This window comes from Salminus brasiliensis, chromosome 19 (assembly GCF_030463535.1).
Source record: "Salminus brasiliensis chromosome 19, fSalBra1.hap2, whole genome shotgun sequence".
Taxonomy (NCBI): domain Eukaryota; kingdom Metazoa; phylum Chordata; class Actinopteri; order Characiformes; family Bryconidae; genus Salminus; species Salminus brasiliensis.
In genome coordinates this window covers 22,142,347-22,166,234 of record NC_132896.1, presented here as the reverse complement: position 1 = coordinate 22,166,234, position 23,888 = coordinate 22,142,347, and the positions used below count along the sequence as shown (strand labels likewise).

The window sequence follows — 23,888 nt, the reverse complement described above, 5'->3', positions numbered from 1 at the left end:
AGCACATTATTCAGGAACTACAGAGACAAACTGTGCAAACTGGTGTGACTTTTTTATAGTAATAGAAGTGTGTAATAAAACTGGAAGAACATGCCTGAAGCCCCTAATGGATTCGATTAGACTGGATTAGTTCAGACTGGATCGGATCAGACTAGGCTGGGTCGGACTGGCCTGGAATGGACTAGACATGGTCAGACTAGACTGTCCGTGATCAACCAAGCTGGGTGATTGATTTTCTGTCTGCACGTGAATAAACTCCAACGCTAGAGATCCAGTCTCCTGACTCCTGAATCTGCCTCCTGTATGCTAGATTTCTAACAATTTGGTGCTGTGACCCGGATGGCCTACTGAAACCTTCTTGGTGAGTAAACACCATTTCGAATCTGAGAGAAATTCTGGTTTCCTAAGACAGAGGAGTGAGTAACTGTTAGCCTCTCTGAAACAAGAAAAATTTTCTTTTTGTCACTGGTAAAACCTAGTGTTTTGTAGCTGTTATACTCTCTGTTTCTGAGGGAAGTTTGTTGTTTGTCACGGATAAAACCTACTGTTAAAGAAGTTTGTAACTGTTACCCTCTCTGAAAGGAGAGAAGTTTGTTTTGTTACTGTTAAATGTAACTTTTGTGGAGAGAAGTCAGTTTGTTACTGATAAGTTGTGTCTTTGTTCTTCTGTAGTTTAGTTAATAAGAGAAACCTGGTTTTGTTCTCCTGTTTCCTCGCCATGTCCAGAAAAGGTCAAAATACTTAGAATCTTGATAAAGACTCATGGAAGCCTCTTAACTATAAAAGCAGCACCTTAGTTAAGGGAGGGACTGAAATGCCTGAGTGGACTGATTCTGATTTGGAAAAGGTAATCAATTGCATAGTGAAGAAACATTAATGAGAAAAAGTTTCTCTGCTGATAGAGAATGGACTTTTGCTGAGTGTAAGGCAGCTTTAGTTTATGGCCTCAAGCATGACTGAGTGAAGAAGTGTCTTTTTGTAATTAAGCAATATTGGGAATGCAAGTTAAAGTCTATGGATGATAAGTTAAATGAAGCTCAGGGACAGATCTTAGAACTAATTAGTGAATGCAGATGGCATAAAACAGCTACCATAAATGGCAAAAGAACATTCAGACACTTCGCAAACCCTGACAGAAGTTAGAATTATCCGTAATCGATATAGGCAATGAGACTGTTCACTCTAATGGATCAGAATCTTCATCTTCTGACAAGGGTTCTGAACATGCTAGTGGTAAGGCACCTTTTACAAGGCGAGTTCAGATGAGACCAGTAACCACTGTATCTTCTGAGGTACTTAATCATGCAAAATGCAGAGGTACTGAAACCAAAGTAGAAATTGGTCACATTCCTTTAGATACAGCTACTTTGGTAGAAGTTATCCAAAGAGTTTAAATGTCCAAGGAAAACGTGGCTTCATTTCATTGATCTCATGCATAAAAAAATGAATCTCTACTCTCTGCACCCCAATGATGCTGTAGCTATAGCAAGCCAGGTACTTAACATTACAGATGGTGGACAGCTTGCTAAAAAGGTGTTGAATGCTACGGGAAACAATGGCCAGAACCTTGAAGGGGGATAGAAAGCTTTCAATGATTGGATGAGGTTTGAAAGAGTAATTTTGCATCACACAGGTATTAATACAATGGTAATAACACAATATGAACACAATAGTATACTAACCTGTAACATCGATAAAAGCATGCATGTAATTCACTTTAACCCATATATGATATACATGTATATATATATATATATATATATATATACCTTTTTAAATTCTTTTAGGTCTACCCCCAGAGAATAGTAAACTCTTGTCAGTTTAGTCCGGGTGGGCTATTGAGTATATAAGGGGTAGAATGGTGAATAGAAACGAGAGAGCTTGGAGGAACCAAGAAGCTGAGTGTGTCTCTAGAGAACAGAACATTGTTGGCCGAATAACTATACGCAAGAGACTTATGTTATGGATTGAGTAAACCTTCTTAGCTTAAACAGTGGCAGCATAATGCTACTAAGAGACAAACTTGAAATGCATATATGGTGTATATAGCTGATAGTATATATCACTACACCTTTTGTAACTCCATACCTGGTTTTGTAAGAAGTTTATTTACCACCAAATCACCTCTTGTCCACACGACCCACACTGCCTGAATTGAACGAGAGCGACGATATCAAGCATTATCTAGTCATGTCAGAGAGAGTGGCTGGCCTGGCCACCTGAGAATGGCAGGCTGGCCACCTGAGCACTACGCAATACACCTGGTTCCAGCTCTTGAAGGTAAAGCTAGAGAAGCTTTTGTTGCCATGAACGCTGGGCACAATTGTGTCAAGGTAAAAGGAGCAATACTCCAAAAATATGAAATTAATAGAGGCACAAATAGGCAATGATTCAGAAATTCCTGCATCAAAGCCAAAGAAACCTCAGAGGAACTTTACTGCAGACTGAAAGGACTGTACGAGAAATGGATGACATCTTTGCCATCTTTATCGAGCAGTTCCTGAAGTTTCTGAGCCCAGACTTGAGGTGCTGGATCATCAAATGCAGCCTGGAGTCAACAGCCCAGATTGTTTCATAATAGCACGGCAGTCAAAGAGTACAGCTTCAACATAGGCAGAAGCAACCAGCCTGCAGAAAAGCCAGGTAGGTTTGTGGGCGGTTATGGGAAGAGTTTTGATGCCTATGTTAAGTAACACAGGGGAGAGTCGTTGCCAGAAACCTAAAACTAAAATCAGCTATGATAGCAGAGGTAGTATTTCTCAGCAAAATGCTGCCAAACTAAAATGTTTTCATTGTGGACAGCAGGGCCGTAAAAGTAGAGAGTGTCTGGCTTAACTCCAACAAGCTGTTATGTACCCAAATCTGAGGGAAATATTGAAGCAGTAACAAATACAGTAATTTTTGTTAAAATTGGCAGGAGAACCTTAAAAGCGCTTGTTGACACGGGAGCTAGTCAAACCCTAGTTACTAAACAAAGCTTACCAGGTTTCCAGCTTTTTCACAACAGCAGGTAATGGGTAAAATGCGTATGTGGAGAAATATTGCCAATTAACCGCCCCCTCAAAAAAGTCAGACAGAGAACCACTGATTAATTTGCCAATTTTAGAAGTACTGTTTTCGCAAATTGCCATGGACATTGTGGGTCCATTACCAAGAAGCCGACAGGGTAATAGGTACAGCTTGGTGATTTGTGATTATGAAATGAGGCATTCCCTTTGCAAAACATCAAAGTGTGTCAAGTAGTGAACGCCTTAATACAACATATTTCTAGGGTCAGGATCCCTAAAAAAGTAATAACGGATCAGGGTAATTTTACATCCAGACTCATGATTGAGGTTATGGCACTGCTAGGCATTAATGGCATCAAGACTACCCTGTATCACCCACAGACCGATGGCATGGTGGAAAAATTCATTAAGACTCTTAAAGAGATGTTGAGGAAGTTTCTCTCTTACATGGAATCTGATTGGGACGTGTGGCTTCCTTACCTCCTCTTTGCTTACCAGGAGGTGCCCTAGTTATCCAGCATATTTTCACTAAGCTTCTGTTTGCAAGGGAGGTGAGAGGACCCCTGGATGTGTTGAAAGAAGCCTGAGAAGGTGAGAAACCAGAGCAGCAGCTGAAAGTCCTGTCCTATGTCATGACGATAAGAGACAAGTTAGGAAAACTGACAGTGATAATGAGAGAGAACGTGGAGGTGGCACAGGCAAACCAGAAAAGGTGGTATGATGCTGCATCAAAGAAAAGAGTGCTGTAGGAAGTAGGAAAAAAGGCGCTCCTTCTACTACTAACCTCTGAAACCAACTTTCTGGCAAAGTGGCAAGGCCCATATGAGGTAACACACAAACCTGACAGAACACTTCATTAAACTGAACAAGACTGAACCAATAAGACAGACAAGCTGCAAGCTGAGTCTTGGCAAGACTCATCTCAGACCTCAAAAAGGAGGTAAGGGACATATGGGGTGTGAACCATAAACATGGGGTGTGATTGAGGCCAGTGGCAGGTGCAGTCCAAGAGTCTTAGTTGCAAAGAAGAACGGTTTTGCGTGAACTTCTCTAAGTTGAACAGTGTCTCTGCATTTGATCCATATCCCATGCCCAGAGTGGACGAACTGGTAGAGCGGCTAGGAAGAGCCAAGTATCTCATCTATAATTCAATGGCATTCAGAGCACCCAGTGGGTTATACGGTGATGCAGTTTGAACTCCAAAGGGTAATGATGCTTTTAAAGAACTGAAGTCACAACTCTGCTGAGCACCTGTATTATGGAGTCCTGACTGGGAGAAACCATTCGTGATGCAGACCGATGCATCAAGACTGGAACTGGGAGCAGTTCTCTTGCAAGGAGATGGCAAGGCGCAACACCCAATCCTTTACATCAGCAGGACGTTGCTTCCCATAAAAAATAACTATTCCACCATAGAAAAAGAGGCTTTGGCTATGAAGTGGGCCTTAGACTTGAAGTACTGTATAGGGAGTTCATGCTGGAGACTGACCATTGTGCTCTGCAGTGGATGCAGTGCATGAAGGACAGCAACCTTACCTGTAACCTCAGTGAATCCATGCATGTAAATCCCTTTAACCTGTTATATGTATACATGAGATTGTCTACCTTAAATTCTTTTAGATCTACCCCCAGGGAATAGTATACTCTTGTTGGTTTAGTCTGGGGCGGGTTATTGAGAATATAAGAGTGTAGAATGGCAAATGGACTAGAGAGCTTGGAGGCTGAGTGTGTCTCTAGAGAACAGAACATTGTTGGCTGAGTAACTATACTCGAGAGACTGTTATGGACTGAGGTTGAGTAAACCTTTTAATCTAACCAGTGGTAACATTATGCCACTAAGAGCCGAACTTACCTCCAAGCTGAAGTGTGTATATGGTTTATATAGCTGATTGTTGTCATTTGTTTTGTGTTTGTACAGTTTTTCTTTTTGGGGTTTGGGGCACACAATAAACACAACACCTTTTGGAACTCCATACCATACCTCCATACAGTGGGGCTAAAAAGTAATTAGTCAGCCACTGATTATGCAAGTTCTGATTATGCAAGATTATGCAATATGAGAGAGGTCTGTAATTTTCATCATAGGTAAACTTCAAGTATGAGAGACAAAATGAGAAAAAACCCAGGAAATCACATTATATGATTTTTAACAAACCTGTAACAACATCCTGTAACAACATCTGTAACAACATCTTTAAGAAGCTCTTCTGTCCTCCACTCATTACCTGTATTAATGGCACCTGTTTGACCTCGTTATCTGTATAAAAGACACCTGTCCACAGCCTCAAACAGTCCCAACTTACAGACTCCAAACTTAACCATGGCCAAGACCAAAGAGCTGTCGAAGGACACCAGGAAGACAATTGTAGACCTGCACCAGGCTGGGAAGAGTGAATCTACAATAGGCAAGCAGGTTGGTGTGAATAAATCAACTGTGGGAGCAATTGTAAGAAAATGGAAGACATACAAGACCATTGGTAATCTCCCTCGATCTGGGGCCCCACTCATGATCTCATTCCATGGGGTCAAAATGATCATGAGAACAGTGAACAAAAATCCCAGAACTACACGGAGGGACCTGATGAATGACCTGCAGAGAGCTGGGACCAAAGTAACAAAGGTTACCATCAGTAACACACTATGCCTCCCACGGAGGGAATCAAATATTGCAGTGACAGTCGTGTCCCACTGCTTAAGCCAGTAAATGTCCAGGCCTGTCTGAAGTTTGCCAGAGAGCATATTGATAATCCAGAAGAGGATTGGGAGAATATCATGTGGTCAGATGAAACCAAAATAAAACTTAACTCTTCGAATGCTGAGTTGCGTCCCAAGAACACTATATCTACTGTAAAGCATGAGGGTGGAAACATCATGCTTTGGCACTGTTTTCTGCAAAGGGGACAGGACGACTGATCCGTGTTAAGAAAAGAATGAACGGGGCCATGTATCATGAGAAATCTCCTTCCATCAGTGAGAGCATTGAAGATGGAACATGGCTGGGTCTTCCAGCATGACAATGATCCCAAACACACCACTCGGGCAATGAAGGAGTGGCTCTGTAAAAAGCATTTCAAGGTCCTGGAGTGGCCTAGCCAGTCTTCAGACCTCAACCCCATAGAAAATTTGTGGAGGAAGTTGAAAGTCCATGTTGTCCAACGACAGCCCCAAAATATCACTGCTCTAGAGGAGATCTGCATGGAGGAATGGGCCAAAATACCAGCTACAGTGTGTGCAAACCTGGTGAAGACCAAAAACGTTTGACCTCTGTCATTGCCAACAAAGGTTAAGTTACAAAGTATTGAGTTGAACTTTTGTTATTGACCAAATACTTATTTTCCACCATAATTTACAAATACATTCTTTAAAAAAATCCTAAAATGTGATTTCCTACAGAAAAATGCTCTGTATTTGTATGCAAAGATTCTTAAGCACTTGTTTACACTTAGCCTAACCTCATGAGCTGGGTCATTTGAATGTTTTACTGTCTGAAAGTTAATATACAATATGTAGGTCAGTCACACATTTTAGAGGAGTACAAAAGAAAGGAAACATTTAACATGCAGTTGTATATATGATATGCATAGTATACTTTGGACTGTGGGACCGTATTGAGACTGTGTCTGTGCCCCGAATTAAAGCCAAACATAGAATATCTAAATCAGCTAATTTTAATCATTTAATCAGTGTTAAATTCTCACATTTAAACGATAACAGCACCACCTCAGACCTAAAGCTCGGTCTACTTAATATTAGATCATTAACCTCAAAAGCAGTCATTGTAAATTAAAGTATATGTGATCAGAAACTAGATGTTTTCTGCCTCACTGAAACCTGGATTAGACCTGATCTATATATAGCACTAAATGAAGCCACCCCCGCAGGTTATAAATATGTACATAGCCCTAAATTATCAGACAGAGGAGGTGGATGTATAATCTACCAGAATACACTAGATATTATTCAAAAACACTGTAACATTTAGCCACAAATAAAAATGCATTCAAACTAATACATTTTTATAGGCCTCCAGGGCCCTATCTGAATTTTTAAAAGAATTTAGTGATTTTGCTGCAGACTTGGCAGTGTGCAGTGACAAAGTTATACAAAGTATACAAAGTAATAGTATGAGACTTTAATATTCATTTTGAAAAAGCAGATGATCGATTAACAAAGATTGATGTGTATTGATCTTACATTCTAGCGGCATCCCACGAAACGTAACTGGACCCACACATTACTGTAATCATACCCTAGATTTAGTCCTGACCCTGGGTGTTAGCATTGATCATCTAAATATTCTACCTCAAAGCTCAGTAATATCAGGCCATTATCTAATTTCCTTTGAGCTACATCTTAGGCAAAATGTTAATTTGTCCCCCCGACACTGTCTAAAGCCCGCAATAACCCCAATGACCGTTGTACAGTTTACTGAAAAACTCCCACCCCTATCGACCTTAGCTTACACTCTGTCAGACCAAACGGAGCTAGTTAAATTAACAAAAGATCTAGAAAATACCCTTAGACAAATACCGTTAGACAAAATAGCACAGTTTAAAAGTAAAATGACAAGGCAAAAAAGGCTTGAACCGTGGTACAGTGATCATACTCGTCCCTTAAAACAAACAGTTTGTGGAAGGACAGCCTTAGTCAATATAGAAAGGCCCTCAGTAAAGCTTGTTCAGCGTATTTGGCCTCGCTGATCGAGGAAAAAAACAAACAAAAAACAGTCCGAGTACTTTTTAGTGAGATCTCTAAACTTACTAAAGCCAGGCAGATACTCAACCCCAGATTCCAACATCTTTAACCAGTAATGTTTTTATGGACGATTTTAATAATAAAATAAAATATTAGTCAAGTCAAGTGAAATTTATTTGTATAGCGCTTTGTACAACTGTTGTTGTCACAAAGCAGCTTTACATAATTAGTAATTAGTAAAAGACAGAAAAAACTAAAATAATGTAAGAAGACTTGAAGGATCCAAGACCCCCAATGAGCAAGCCAATGGCGACAGTGGCAAGGCAAAACTCCCTCAGAGCTGGAGGAAGAAACCTTTGGAGGAACCAAGACTGACAAGGGGGACCCATCCTCCTCTGGTCAGAACTACTAAAGTTACCAAACCATCTATGCTGTTGAACTGCTCTGTTCATAATCATACTATATTAATCATGGTGTAGTAGACCTTAATATAGTCATGGCAGTGATGGTCAGAGTAATGATAGTTAATAGTGGTGATATTAATAGTGGCAGATAGTTAAGAGTCCATTTAGGTTTTAACATGGTCATTAAACAAGTAGCAGTGGCAGGAGGGTGTGCTGCAGGTCTGGCTTGGGTGGTGGTGGGGGCGGGGCCTGCTGGTTGTACTGGTAGGTGGCAGCTGGTCTGAAGCAGGTAGAGGGGAAATTAGACAACAAATCCAACCCTGCTTATTAAATCAAACATGGCTGTCTGTTTTAGAACATAACTTAGTTGTAGAACAAAGGCTGGAAGCCTTCTACCCACTTCCACAGCCAGAACTAGAAAAAACTCAGCAAATTGTACAACCTGTACACTTGACTCAATTCCCTGTAAAATACAAAAAAAAATACTCCCAATTATAATCAGACCTCTTTTAACAATTATAATCTCATCCCTTATCTTAGGGCATGTACCCAAAACCCTTAAATTAGCAGTCATAAAACCTTTAATCAAGAAACCAAATCTTGATCCTAGTGTATTGTCTAATTACAGACCCATCTCCAATCTAACATTTATATCCAAGATATTAGAAAAGGCTGTGGCCAAACAACTCTGCTTATACCTGAGTAAAAATGACATGTGTAAGAAATTCTAATCTGGATTCAGACCCAATCACAGCACAGAGTCAGCCCTAGTGAAGATTACAAATGATCTCCTTCTTGCCTCTGATACAATAGGTCATACTATATTACTAGAAAGATAGGGGAAAATTATTGGAATCACAGGAAAAGCCCTATCATGATTCATATAAAACTGAACGTTATCAGTTTGTAAAGATAAAAGATTTACCTTCAAATGACACAAAAGTAAGATATGGAGTTCTGCAATGCTCAATTTTAGTTTCGCTATTATTTACATATGGTACATGTATAATGTTACCACTGGGCTCAGTTATAAGCAGACATGGCATTAATTTCCATTGTTATGCAGATGACACACAGCTCTATATATCAGCCAAACCTGATGATAAATTTAGATTTTAAAAAAATGGACTGTGTAAAGGATATAAAACTGTAACTTCCTTCTTCTTAACAGTGACAAAACCGAGGTTCTCATTTTAGGTCCAAAAGACACTAGAAATAAACTATCAGACTTAATGTTAGACTTGGCTGATGCTTCCATTATTCCTGGTCTAGCAGCTAAAAATCTTGGCGTCATATTCGATTCAGATTTATCATTTGAGCAACATATAGCTAATATTATTAGGACAGCCTTTATGCAGCTTAGGAACATCACCAAACTAAGAAACTCCTTATCTCCACAGGATGCAGAAAAGCTAGTACACGCTTTTATTACCTCAAGGCTAAATTACTGTAATGCACTTTTGTCAGGTTGTTCCAGCAGGAAATTCAATAAACTTCAATTAGTTCAAAATGCTGCAGCCAGGGTCCTTACTAAAACTAGAACATTTTACCATATCAGTCCAGTTCTATCAGCCCTTCATTGGCCCCCATATGAATTCTGTATTGAATAAAAAATTCTTCTATTAACATATAAAGCCCTACATGGCCTCGCCCCTGAGCACCTGCGGGATCTAATTACATATTATGAACCATCAAGAATACTTGAAGATAAAGGTTGTAGGTCCAGGGGTTCGTGGACACGGGCAATTGCAGCACACAGAGATGCTGGAGCTGTCGTCTCGCTGCTTGCATGCGATTACTCAGGTTTGTGGATGGTGGAGCAGATGGACGCTAGCGTTTCAGGGAGCTCCCATGTCTGTGTTACATTCTGGCTCTCTCCTTTTAATTAAGCCGTTATAGTCAGACCTGATACAAGACCACATTCAAAGACTGAATTATGAAGGTTATGCTCACTTCATTTGTGGGGAAATATTATCATCACTGGGATAGATGGTTGCCAGAATTCTGCCTGGCTATCAACACAGCTGTGCATGAAACAACTGGGGTGCAGTGCTTACTTTGGGGTATTCAATTAGAATAGGCCCTTTAGAACACCTAGTCTAATTAATTGCACTTCTAATCTATTTCTAATGGTCTAATGGTCTAATGAATAGACCATTTAGTCTAAAGAATTGCACTTAGCTTATGTTAGCATTTTAGCTTTCTACCACATAAACAACTTTTTTATTATAATATCTACAACATATTTATTTGCTTAATGCACAAACTATGAAACAACAATGAACTTACAAGCAAAGGCAAAGGTTAGCCCTTAACCCTACACTTGACTGAACAAGGACTGTATAAACCAATAAGTCAAATTATTACAACAAACCACCACAAGGTAGCACAGGTAGACAAATGGAACGACACAGTGTATACGCCATGACATTCCCACATGGTATGAAATAGAGACCACTATTTACATGCAATGAGAGACATTGGAATAACTGTTTCTTAAATATGCCTAAGAAATGATTTGATTGTCCTCAGTTCTACCTTTCTGACTTTCCCATCACAGTACGCAATGAGCCATGGGCAAATCATTGCGTTTAGCTGAGATGTCTTTGAGCAGGACTACATCACCTTCTTTCAGGTGTTGACGTTCTTCTTGCTATTTGCTGCGGCTCTGGAGTGTTGCTTTTTCATGTTATCATCTGCCCCAGAAGATGTTGGCAAGCTGCACCTGTCTCCATTGTTGTCAATGCATATTTAATTCCTTGAAGTCTCCCGGAAGTGGAAGTGGAGTGCAAATCTATTGAGTAAGCTGCATAGCCGGTGTCAGCAAAGAAGGTGATCCTAGGTCAGTCAATATAAGGGTAAGAGGTCTTGAGCTAATGATTCCTGTGACCTCTGCCATTAAGGTGGACAACATATGTGGGAAAATATCATGGGAGAAGGACTGGTCTGCTGCAGCTTAGAGTCTAGTATGTGCCTGGCTGCACCTATTATTCGCACTTAGGCCCCTCCCATGTAGGTCGCACGAGGACCCATGAACAACCTTCTTCACTATGATACCTCTTCACTTTGAAATCATGACTATCAATCATTATGATCTCCAACTCTTTACAAGCTTTATGAAGTTCTGCAGTCTGAATGGATCTGCTTAGCAGGGCCCTGCAGAGCGAAGAATCTCCTCAAGGCATTTATAAAGGTTGAGGAGTCCATGAAGTCAGTTAATTCGATGTATATAGCACGAGTGCTCAAGCAAGTGAAAAGAATAGCCCATCTTTTGCTTAGAGCTTGTCCTCTTTGTGTATGCCTGGTAAGTACCATCCAAGGGCCAAACACATCCAGGCTGATGTATACGAATTGTGGTTCAGTACCTAGGCGATCAGCATCAAATCCGCCATCTTTTGTTCAGTGGCTTCCCCACAAAGCCTTTTGCATGTTACACATTTGAAAATGATGTTAATCAACCTCCGAACACCCATGATCCAGTAGCAGAACGAACAGCAGCTTCTGAAAATACACAACCCTGATGCTTGACTCGACTCTGGTAGTGCTTCAGAAAAAGTGATTGCAGGAAACCTCTCTTTGAAGTCCAAGAGTGTTTAAGTTGAACTCCTATTCTAAGAAGGCCTTCATCATAAAGGTTTAGTTTTCTCAGCGCACTGTTCTTTGGCATGTATTTTCCTTTAACAATACAGTCAAGTTCATCTTCAAATGCTTCCAGTTGCACACACTTGATAATGACTGCTTCTGTTTGTGACATTTCCTCAACCATGGGTGGACTTGTGCAGTAGTTCCACGATCTAGATCCTAGATAAGCTGATATAGTAATATAAATTGCTTTGTTTACAAACTACTTTTAGTGTAAAGTAAACATGAACTTCTATTGGTTACAGATAGCTACAGATAGTATAATGAATTGCACTTAGCATTTTAGCTTCCCATGTTATTTTTTAAACCAACATAACATCTACAACATATTTATTTGTTCATTACACACAACTATAAAACAACAATGAACTTACAAGCAAAAGCGTGTCAAGGCACAACAAGAAGAAAATAATAAGAGATTCTTTCTGTCTAACTGCATGGAGAAATTTGGTGGCTTAGCAGTTAGAGCGCCGGGCTATCGATAACAGGGTTGTGGGTTCGATTCCCTGGCTCGGCAAGCTACCACTGTTGGGCCCTTGAGCAAGGCCCTTCACTCTCTCTGCTCCCTGGGTGCTGGAGTTGGCTACCCACTGCTCTGGATGTGTGTGTACTCACTGCCCCTAGTTCACTAGTGTGTGTGTGTGTGTTCACTACCACAGATGGGTTAAATGCGGAGGACACATTTCGCTGTACAGTGTACAGTGACAAATACGTGCACCTTTTCCTGGTTAGCCCTTAACCCTACAGTCACATGGACTGAATAAACCAATAATAAAACAGTTGCAGTAAATTTGTTTTACAACAAACCACCACAAGGTGGCACTAGTAGATAAATAGAACGACACAGTACATGTGCCATAACAACCACAAGGGCGCATCTCTTGTCCAAAGCTTCAAACTATTTCTCAGCCAAGCTTGCACCCAGATGGAACTGGGGTTGAGAAGCAATTATATTCTTTAGCTGTATTTTCTTCAGGAAATGTGCTTTTCTACTTGTATGCTTTTGTTGCGTTATTATACTTGTGCATTGCATCGCAGTTTAATTTGTCCCACAGTTTGAGATATCAACACCTTGCCAACACTAGATTGTTGGGTCTGATTGTGAGATTCTGGCTTATGTTTAGCTTTTTGATCAGACATACAGCTTCTGTGTTGCAACAGATTTAGATATTTTATTTCCCATATGAATGAATGGGGTGCACTCAATGTTTGTGCACTCTCCTTATATCATGATTATACAAATACACTAGTAACACCCAACCAATCACATGGGATAAAACAGCAACCACTTGGCAACGCCACAGCAACCACGTAGCAACACTGTAGCTAACACTTTGGATACGATAGCAACCACTTAGCAACACTATCACAAGCACCTTGGATACTATAGCAACCACGTAGCAGTTTGTAACACTATAGAAACCACTTAGCAACACTGTAGCAAACACCTTGGATACCATAGCAACCACTTAGCAACGCCATCACAAGCACTTTGGATACAATAGCAACGACATAGTAATTAGTTACACCATAGCAACCACCTAGGATACCATAGCAATGACCTAGCAACACCATAGCAACCACCTTGGAAATATTTAGCAATACCATAAAGCCCACCTTTGATGACAAATCAACTGCCTAGCAACAGCTAAACTACCACTAAGCGTTGCCATAGTAACCACCTGGGATACTACAGCAACCACTTAGCAACACTATGGAAACCTATAAGAAACACCATACAAACATCAAGAACAACCTGGAATACCATAGCAGCAGCCTAGCAACCACCTGGAAGTGGAATCCACTTAAGCTGCATTTAAAAAAAAAACAAAAAAAAAGTTTGCAAACCGGTGTTGACTAGAAGAGAACGAGCCCCCTTTTGGGCCCAGGGTCCTATCAAGGTTTCTTTCTTTGTTCTAAAGGAGTTGTATCTTGCCACTATCAATATACAATTGGTTACTGGCTTGCTTACTTAGGGCTCAGACCTCTGTAAAACTGCTTTATGACAACATGTTGTTAAAAAAGCTACTTGAACTTGAAATTACATGACAGGATATAAATTAGGTGCAGGATATGACTGTGGTGGTTAGAGTAATGTGAACGGAACACAGACAAACACCTCAGAGCCAAACTGAGGCAGGTGTTCTTATTTCATTAGTGTTGTAATAGAAATAAAAATTAATCAGACCATAGTTAGCGCTTTAGCAGAGATTTGTCAAACCATAGTCCATCAAATATCGTGTTTGTTTGTTTGTCTGTCTTGCTGTGAGAGCACAAAAGCTTATTTTCCACAATTTATGCAGTTCAAAAATGTTCACAGGTCTCTTCCTTTTGGACCACAACACTGCAGAGCTTAGCATTTCTGCCCCTTGTTCAAAATAATTCCTTTTTTGTAATGATTGTAACACATATAAACATGTGATCTGTTCTTTCCTTAGCTCATCTCTGCATTATTTCACATTCCTAAAAGCTGAAATGCCATTAACTTTATTATAAAACAATCAAATGTCTGAATGTAATTTTCTGTACAACACACAGTTTATTCTTGGTTAACAGTATAGTACCTGTAAAATTAGCCACACTTATGCTGGGTACAGTATACCATATATATTAGTTACAGCACCAGTTTTCTGCTGTACTTCCTCTAGGTTTGGTTTCTAAAAAGAGACCGAAAAACAGTTTCACTTCTGCTTGTTCACTCTCTGCCTAGTTAACTTCTTAATACTTACTCTACCCTAATACTTATTCTAAGAGTAAAATGTAAGGAATCATTTATTTAACCATGTTTCTGAGGTTGATTGAGGCCAGTTACAGAAAACATGGAATTGTACAAAACCTGTCAACATTACAAATAGAAATAAGGACCTACTTTTTTATTTAAAGCACTTTCATATGCATTTTGTATACATTCTAAAGGAATGTTTTGTATGAACATTTTTGGAAGAGAAACCAATATGAAGTTAACTTAAGTGAAATTGCTGAGCAGGTTTTCTCCCTTCTGAATAAGAATATGTTAATTAAGAAAATTTGAAAACTTACATTAGCTAAGAAGCTAGCTTACATTTTAGCACTAAAGTCAAGTCTCAAACAATGTTTTTATGTGACTTACATGGATAATTATTTGACATAAGGTAACTTTAGGTGATTCATTCCAGGTTACTTCAAATTAAAGCCTATCCAATAGGAAAAGAGTAAAGGGGCACATACACTAGTGTTGAAACAATATTCATTTGATGTAACCATGAAGCATGTAAGAGGGGGTGTCATTTAAATATATAATTTAAGGTAACTGTAGCTGATTGTAGGTTATTTCTGCTTATTAGTTTTGTAAAGCATTTTACATCATGCAGATACTGAACTTGAGAAGAGTTTGTGAAATTAAGAGCAAAAATAGCTTGCGAGCATGTATAAGTTTCGAATTTGGAGAGCACTGTTGATTACGTTTTCAGGTTTTAAATGGAATGTAATTGTTTTGCACGCACAAGTTGTTAATGGAAATTACATTGGCTGTCTTTCAAGTTTAGAATAAAAGCAGAGTGCTGAAAGTGCACATGTATTAGCATTATGTTCTCAGAGCACTGTTGTCCCTTAAAGTGTAATATTCCTGTTTTAAGAGACAAACCATCTCTCAAACATTTTGCTACAAAATTAACTAATACATAAACCTCACCATGAACTAATCAAGGAGTACAATATAATTAGTATTAACATGAAATATGCGTAATATTTATTATTGCAAGGGGTCTCACCTGAAATGGAAACAATCTTTCTGGTGGGGGATTATCTTCTGGCATCACAACCTCAACACATTTAATTTTTTCTGTGTCCACAGAACCCTTTAACCCTTTCTTTTTCTGCAATCAGGAGGAATTATCAAAGTAAGCAAAGTAAGGGTAATTTTATAAGTCAAATGTTGGCTAGTTGTTGAACAATTTTCAAATTGCACTCAATAAAGTATCATAAAGACTTTATTACAGAAAAATCTACACCTCTGTCTTTATAGAATACTATTTATTCCAGTGGGCAGTAAAAGTACTTAATTGGTTTACTTACTCCTTTTTCAAAGTCATAGTCGTAGTATGCAATCTTATCCTGTGTGAGTACAAACAACCTCTCTTTGAAGTTTAGTGGTGAAGTTTTCTTCTTTTGCTGGGAGCGCTTTATGAAAATCTCTTCCAGAATAATGTCTGACATTTTCCATTCAGATATAAATGTAACCTTGAAAACAAAAACATGCCATTATGATTCATGAGTTGAGCAACTGTAAACTTTTTCAAATCAATATTGTTACAAGTGAACCTTTTCTACTATTGTTTTATATCAAAAAGTAATTATGATAGTTCATTAAGCTGTTTACAAATCTCTTTCTATTTGTGCTCCTTTATCCACTATGCATTTTGATTTTCTGTGCTCAGATGCTTTATACAGTTATACAGGTAGGCTCTTGTATTGGTGGACAAAGAGACAGGCATGAATATCTAATTTTGGCATTTGCATGTGGCCCCACTGCAAAATCAATGGTAACCTTTGTTGCTAATATTTCCTCCATCAGTACATCTGTTTCCTTTCCAAATATCTTCCTGTACCATGTTGTAGGCTTTGGCCTCGTTCTGTTAATAAATGAATGCATTTCCCCATATGTGCCTCATGATATACCACTTACTGTGTTACATAATTCCCTCCAAACACGTAGCTATATTCTGACATAACTGTTAGAAAATTGGGTTTTGTAGAACATTATTATTGGCTAATTAAGGACAGTTAGTCTCTCTAACCATCAGCCAAATGCTAGAGTTGCAAATGCAAATGTGTTTCAAATCTTACATATGATTCTTTAATTCATTGCACATGTCTTTGTGTCTTTATTTGCCTCTGGATGAGTCTTTCAATGCGGTGACATCTCAAATAATTCAGCTATACACTACTTCATGTCACCATGTCAGTTTTCTGTAGTCTTGCTATTTAGGTTAATGCTGAGTAGTTTTTGTCTGCTTTGTGGTTGAAAAACTGAACTGTCTATTTTGAACATCATCTCAGCATTTCCTGGTTTCTTCAGCTGTGGCCATCACCCTTTGTAACACCTCTCAACCACTCCGTCACAAAGTGTTAAGTTTCCCTGAACAGAATGGACCCAGCACAGTATATGGTTTCTTTATTTAAGAATTCTTTGTTTTTCTTGGTGCAGTTAGCAGGTTTGTTTAACAAGTTGAATATGACTCACTATTCTATCATGGTGGAAAACACAGTATGAGGAAGTAGTGTCAAGACAGCTCAGAAATACAAAAGAAGAAAAAGCTTTTATTGTATCAGTAACCATTGTGAACAGTCACTGTTAACCTTGTCACTGTTTAACATGTCTGTTCTTTTTTTACTGGCAGCCATTATAAGCAAATCTGTTTTGCAAGTATGCTTTTTGATTAACTGATTAAACTGTACTTTCTTAGTTGTAAAAAGGAATGTTAGCCCCCCTTAATTATAATGCACTTAAATTATATGTTATATATTCATTTATTTTTGTAATTTGTGTTCTACAGCGCATGTGTGGGTGTGTGCACAGCTGTTGAAAAATATACATTTTTCATCTGGTTTTGTTTTGTTAAAAAAATATAGTCACTGGTTGAAATAAAGCAATTATGGAATGTGTTATGTTTAATTTACTCTCTTCATATACAGCAACACCAAAAAGATTTGGCACTTTGAGTTCAGACAATAGAAAATTCAAAATAATTTTTTTATTGTGCTTTTAATAAAATGTTTTTTAAATGGGAAGGGTTTCTTTTTATCAAATGTTGTCTTTCCCTTTAGTGAGTGGTGATCATCAGCCCTCAGCATTTGATTTCAAAATGTTTAAATCATATCTAACTGAACAATATCAGTCGTAAAGGTAAAAGATTTCTTCAAATTACACAGAAGTAAGATATGAAGTTCCACCAGGCTCCATTGGGCACAGTTATAAGCAGACATGATGTTAATTTCTATTGTTATGCAGATGACACACAGTTCTATATATCAGCCAAACCTAATGATAAATCTAGATTAAAGAAAATTAAGGACTGTGTAAAGAATATAAAAATCTGGATGTCACATAACTTCCTTCTTCTTAACAGTAACAAAACCGAGGTTCTTTTTTTAGGTCCAAAAGACACTAGAAATAAACTTTCAGACTTAATGTTAGGCTTGGCTGATTTATTCTTTAAATACCATTACATATTGCCATCATATTCGATTCAGATCCATCATTTGAGCAACATATAGCTAATACACTGCTATAATAAAGGAAACACTTAAACAACACAATATAACTCCAAGTAAATCAAACTTCTGTGAAATCAAACTGTCCAAGTAGGAAGCAACACTGATTGACAATCAATTTCGCATGCTGTTGTGCAAATGGAATAGACAACAGGTGGAAATTATTGGCAATTAGCAAGACACACTCAATAAAGGAGTGGTTCTGCAGGTGGGGACCACAGACCACTTCTCAGTACCTATGCTTTCTGGCTGATGTTTTGATCACTTTTGAATGTTGGTGGTGCTTTCACACTCGTGGTAGCATGAGACGGACTCTACAACCCACACAAGTGGCTCAGGTAGTGCAGCTCATCCAGGATGGCACATCAAAGCGAGCTGTGGCAAGAAGGTTTGCTGTGTCTGTCAGCAGAGTGTCCAGAGGAGCACCTGGAGGTGCTACCAGTACACCAGGAGATGTGGAGGAGGCTGTAGGAGGGCAACAACCCAGCAGCAGGACTGCTACCTCCGCCTTTGTGCAAGGAGGAACAGGACGAGCACTGCCAGAGCCCTGCAAAATGACCTCCAGCAGGCCACAAATGTGCATGTGTCTGCACAAACGGTTTGAAACCGACTCCAAGGAGAATGTATGAGGGCCCGACGTCCACAGATGGGGGTTGTGCTCACTACCGTGCAGGACGCTTGGCATTTGCCAGAGAACACCAGGATTGGCAAATTTGCCACTGGCGCCCTGTGCTCTTTACAGATCAAAGCAGGTTCACACTGAACACATGTGACAGACGTGACAGAGTCTGGAGACGTTGTGGAGAGTGATCTGCTGCCTGCAACATCCTTCAGCATGACCGGTTTGGCAGTGGGTCAGTAATGGTGTGGGGTGGCATTTCTTTGGAGGGCCGCACAGCCCTCTATGTGCTCACCAGAGGTAGCCTGACTGCCATTAGGTACCGAGATGAGATCATCAGACCCCTTGTGAGACCATATACTGGTGAGGTTGGCCCTGGGTTCCTCCTAATGCAGGACAATGCTAGACCTCATGTGGCTGGAGTGTGTCAGCAGTTCCTGCAAGATGAAGGCGTTGAAGCTATGGACTGGCCCGCCCGTCCCCCAGACCTGAATCTGATCAAGCACATCTGGGACATCATGTCTCGCTCCATCCACCAACGTCACGTTGCACCACAGACTGTCCAGGAGTTGGCGGATGCTTTAGTCCAGGTCTGGGAGGAGATCCCTCAGGAGACCATCCGCCACCTCATCAGGAGCATGCCCAGGCGTTGTAGGGAGGTCATTCAGGCACGTGGGGGCCACACACAATACTAAGCCTCATTGTAACTTGTTTTAAGGAGATTACATCAAAGTTGGATCAGCCTGTAATGTAATGTGTTTTTCCACTTTAATTTTGTATGTGACTCCAAATCCAGGCCTCCATTGGTTAATAAATTTGATTTCCATTGATGATTTTTGTGTGATTTTGTTGTTAGCACATTAAACTTTGTACAGAACAAAGTTTTCAATGAGAATATTTCATTCATTCAGATCTAGAATGTGTTATTTGAGTGTTCCCTTTATTTTTTTGAACAGTGTATTAGTAGGACAGCCTTTCTACCTCTTAGGAACATTGCCAAACTAAGAAACTTCTTATATGGATGCAGAAAAGCTGGTACATGCATTTATTGCCTCAAGGCTAGATTATTGTAATGCACTATTGTCAGAGTGTTCCAGCAGAACCCTCAATAAACTTTTCCATCAACTAAGTATTGTAAGTACAATGACTAGGTTTTTGCAGGGGTTTTAATTGGTCATGTGTCTTTACATACTTACATCACTTGCACAGTTTCTAAAAGAGGATCTGGCACCTTTTGCTGGTTACCAAAGCAACCATAGCAATACAATAGCTACTGTGAACATGGAGAAAAATGATGGATAATGATGCAAGTGCAGCGGTTGCCACTGGAGAACTTGCAGTGACATATGTTGGCATAGCATTGCTTCATCACTTCCTGTTAGTTCAAAACAGGTTAGTGCATTAGCATTTTTGCACTATTAAGATTAGTATACAGTACGTCACACCAAAGAAACATTTAAAATAATTTTAACTGACGACAGCTGGCAAGCCAAAAGAGTCCTTACAAAAAAGAGGGTAAACACTGGTCATAGCTCCATTACCTGTAAGCATTCAAAAATAAATCTAAATTGAGTTTGTTTTTTGTTTTTTCTGAACAGGCGAGATTCTTTTATTACTAGCAACTGAAACAGGCAACCAGACAATCCTTGTAATGTAATGCATTTCTTTTTTTTTTTTTACAAGTGGAAAACATTTGCCAACATGGCCAGGTCAGACAGTCTAAGCAAGAGCAGCCTAAGAGGAAAAACCCTAGCTGTAAAAACATCAGGCAAGACTACAGTTTGCCATAGACCACCTAGACAAAGCCCAAGACAAACCTAATGACAGTTGAGTTATTTATGCACAGTAACAGAAGACATTTAAGCATTTAACAGAAGCATTTAAGCAATGAAAAATGACATTGGTCCAGAACTTCCAGTAAATCCACCAAGGAATTGCTCAAAGAAAGAAATGGAAAGGAATGGCAAAGCGAAGTTTCTTTGAGGTTGTTTCGCCCAAAGAGGGAAATACCAGCAATTAGCAGAGGGCTTTCTAACTTTGTTATATAACTGTCAAAGTCAAAGTTTCATTGTTTTTTTTTTTTTTTGTATTGTCTATTATATTAATTCATAGCAACAGAATATGACACATAATTTTACTTCAATGTTGCATGTTCGGTGTTAGCTATCGCAACAATAATGCATAATGTGCTAATAATATTAATAATTGATTAATTTATTATTGCCTTAATATGTATTTAATAGTATTGAATGTGTTAATTATGTGATATCTGACAAATAACTGCACTAATTTAAATGGTTTAAGTGCAAGACAAACATATAGCATTTTGCTACTGTCACAAAATGACAGAATATGATGGAAATATGATTTTTGTGCTAATTTATAATATACAAAGTCATGTATCTCTCTTTTACTAGTGTATTAATATATAACCTCTACGTAAATAAGAGAGAACCCTGATGATTCAATCATGGGAAAGAAGTGACAATGTTTGCTTACGATTTTAAAGCTTACTTGTTGTAAGCTATTTTGTTTCTGCTTTTCTAAAACCATTATAGCATGATGATTTTCTATTTAATAGAGAACATAAGGGTTATACTTAACAAAAGAAATCAACTAAATGATTGGATGTGTTCTCATGATTTGTTTTGGATCAGTGGAATTGTTTGTCATGTTATATTTTCTGCAATGTTGCAAAAATAAATGATTTTAAGACAATGTTCATATGTAGAACCAAGTTACTGAAAGCCCATTAAACATTTAGCCTCTAAACTGAAGAATGCAACAACAAACCTTTACTTACTTGTATGTAATAACATCTTCCTCAAATGCCTTTACAAATACATTTCTATATTTGTAATGGTGAAATATTGTCATCTGTCACATGATTATGGCAAATCTATATTTTAAAATCTCCTTTTAAAGGGAAAACCATATTGGCCAGAGCCAACATGACCTGTAACCAGAGCTAATTAACTTAATTAATTGTATTAATTGTATAATGTAAAATCTATTACACACATTAAAAAGGTATGTAAATGTAAATATTTTTGCATATTCAGATTTGAACTACATATGAACTAGCATGAACTACATAAAGTGGATAATCAAAAAAAAATGTCATTCACTATTTTTGAGTAAATGCATATGCTATGAGCACATATTCTCTGTCTCCCTTATTAAAGTAAGTCTGTAATACTCTAGTGTTGATTTGCATGGGGAAGCCACAATGCAGTGAATTTATTTAAATAGCTAAAAGGCACACAACACTAATCTTAATGGTAGTGGCTAAAAGTCCATTGGGTAAACATTGATTACCATGACTCTCACAGCATGACATTTTGTAACCTAATCTATGCAAAGTGTAGAGTGTTAATTTGTATTGTGTAAGTACATGTTTTAAAAGAAAACCAACAAGTACATATATATGTAGGAATGAACTTGAATTATTTTTGTTTGACTATATTTCGGCTCTCTGTCTTTTGTCTAACAGACAAACTTCTAGCAATAGTGTAAATGTCTTTAAAAACTGACATTGCATCAATTCTCAAAAAGTGCTTACCAGATTCCTTGATCCACTATGATCTGCAAACACAATCTTAGACACAGTCTTTGTGCCCGCACATAGGTTTGACTTCCTTGTTCCGCCTATTCAGCAAGTGTGAATGTGCGCAACAGTTGACTTAACCCCACCCTTTCACAGGATTTTTTTTAACCAGTTCCCCTTTTGCTTCCTGCTTATTTTCATATCGCCCTTTGTGTTGTTTAGTGTTTAAATGCTTTATCAGCTCCTAGCAAGTGAAGTGACAGAACTAGATATTAAATAAAGATGTAGAGTAAGGCAGCTTTCTTAAATTATGGTAAATTATGATGTTGATACATGCCAACATTTATCTAAAAAGTTGAATACACTTTCATATAGAAACAAAACATTACTTTACAGTGCTTCATACTGTTACAAGCATTGCCAAGCAGCAATGGCAAGCAGTGATCCAAAATATTTAGAGCTTTGTGGCGCTTTCTAGATTCAATGTCCATGTAGGAAGATGTGCACTGCTCCAAGAGAACAATTGGTTCCTTGTTCAAAAAGAAAGCATCTCCATTTTGGTAGTTGAATTTGCTTCTCCGCACTTAAAGAATCAACTCGATCAGTCAGAATGTAGAAAAACACACTTTATTTCAGCAGTAAACGTGTCAGTTAAACTTTTATATGTTCATTTGCCAAAGTGTACTGGTTTTCATTGCCTTTGATGTCCATATGCTAATACCGCTGTGGTGAGGCTGGAGTGAAGTTGATAGATCCCATTTGAAGATAACGAAGTAACCATTTATCTGCTCATATTCCCCAGACACTTCCATATGTAATAGCATGAGGTAAAACTAAAACAAATGAAATTAAAATAATCTATTCATACAAAACTGAAATTCCTGAAAACATCCCTCACATTCCACATTTTTTTAAAATAAACCACGTGTCACTAAGGTTGTTCAGGAAAAGGAAATAAACTAGTATGGATCCCATCACAATAGTTGACGTCTAAGGCCCCAAGTATCAAGGTAATTTTCATAATTTTCTCCTGAAGTCCTTCACCACGATCCAATTCCTGATCTGTATGGAGTGTACAGAGTCTGTCGGCACTGGAAAGGCTGCTCGCACCATGGACACTTAGCCACTGTGATTGTGTCCTGTTTTCTGAAAAAGAAATGTAAAGTTAAACAACAATCACAAAAAAAATTCAATTGTTAGCAAAAAGTTAATTTAATCAAATCCATTATCTGATGCTGAAATGGACAGGAAATGAACATTAGCAGGGGTATTATGGCATAATACCCCTGCTAATGTTCATTTGAATATGTACAAGACACCTTTTACAATATGCTTTGGTGAATTGTGAAATCCAGGTGTATGCCATTCTTTGTCAATCAAATCCATCATAACTCAAGTCAAGTCAAATTTATTTGTATAGTGCCTTTTACAACTGTTGTTTTTACAAAGCAGCTTTACACAATCAGTAATTAGTAAAGACATGAAATATGAAAAAGACTCCCAAAGAGGAAGCCAACGGCAACAGTGGCAAGGAAAAACTCCCTCCGAGCTGGAGGAAGAAACCTTGGGAGGAACCAAGACTCACAAGGGGGACCCATCCTTGTTGTACTGCTCAGGTGTGCAACATATGCATAATCATAATATAATAATCATAGTAACTTAATATAGTCATAGCAGTGATGGCAAGAGTACTGAGAGTAATTATGGTTACTAGTGGTAAT

General features: G+C 38.5%; 1 protein-coding gene across 1 annotated transcript in view; it reads right to left on the bottom strand.

Annotated features, from left to right (window-relative positions):
• The window catches only part of btk (Bruton agammaglobulinemia tyrosine kinase), a 31,495-nt gene extending 9,232 nt beyond the window's left edge, over nt 1-22,263 (bottom strand). The window contains exons 1-3 of the mRNA XM_072663069.1: nt 22,183-22,263; nt 15,803-15,967; nt 15,499-15,603 (exon numbers count right to left, since the gene is read on the bottom strand). Coding sequence (XP_072519170.1) covers nt 15,499-15,603; nt 15,803-15,943 — 246 coding nt within the window. The 5' untranslated portion in view covers nt 15,944-15,967; nt 22,183-22,263. The remainder of the gene's footprint in view (nt 1-15,498; nt 15,604-15,802; nt 15,968-22,182) is intronic.
• Nucleotides 22,264-23,888: the final 1,625 nt, after the last annotated feature.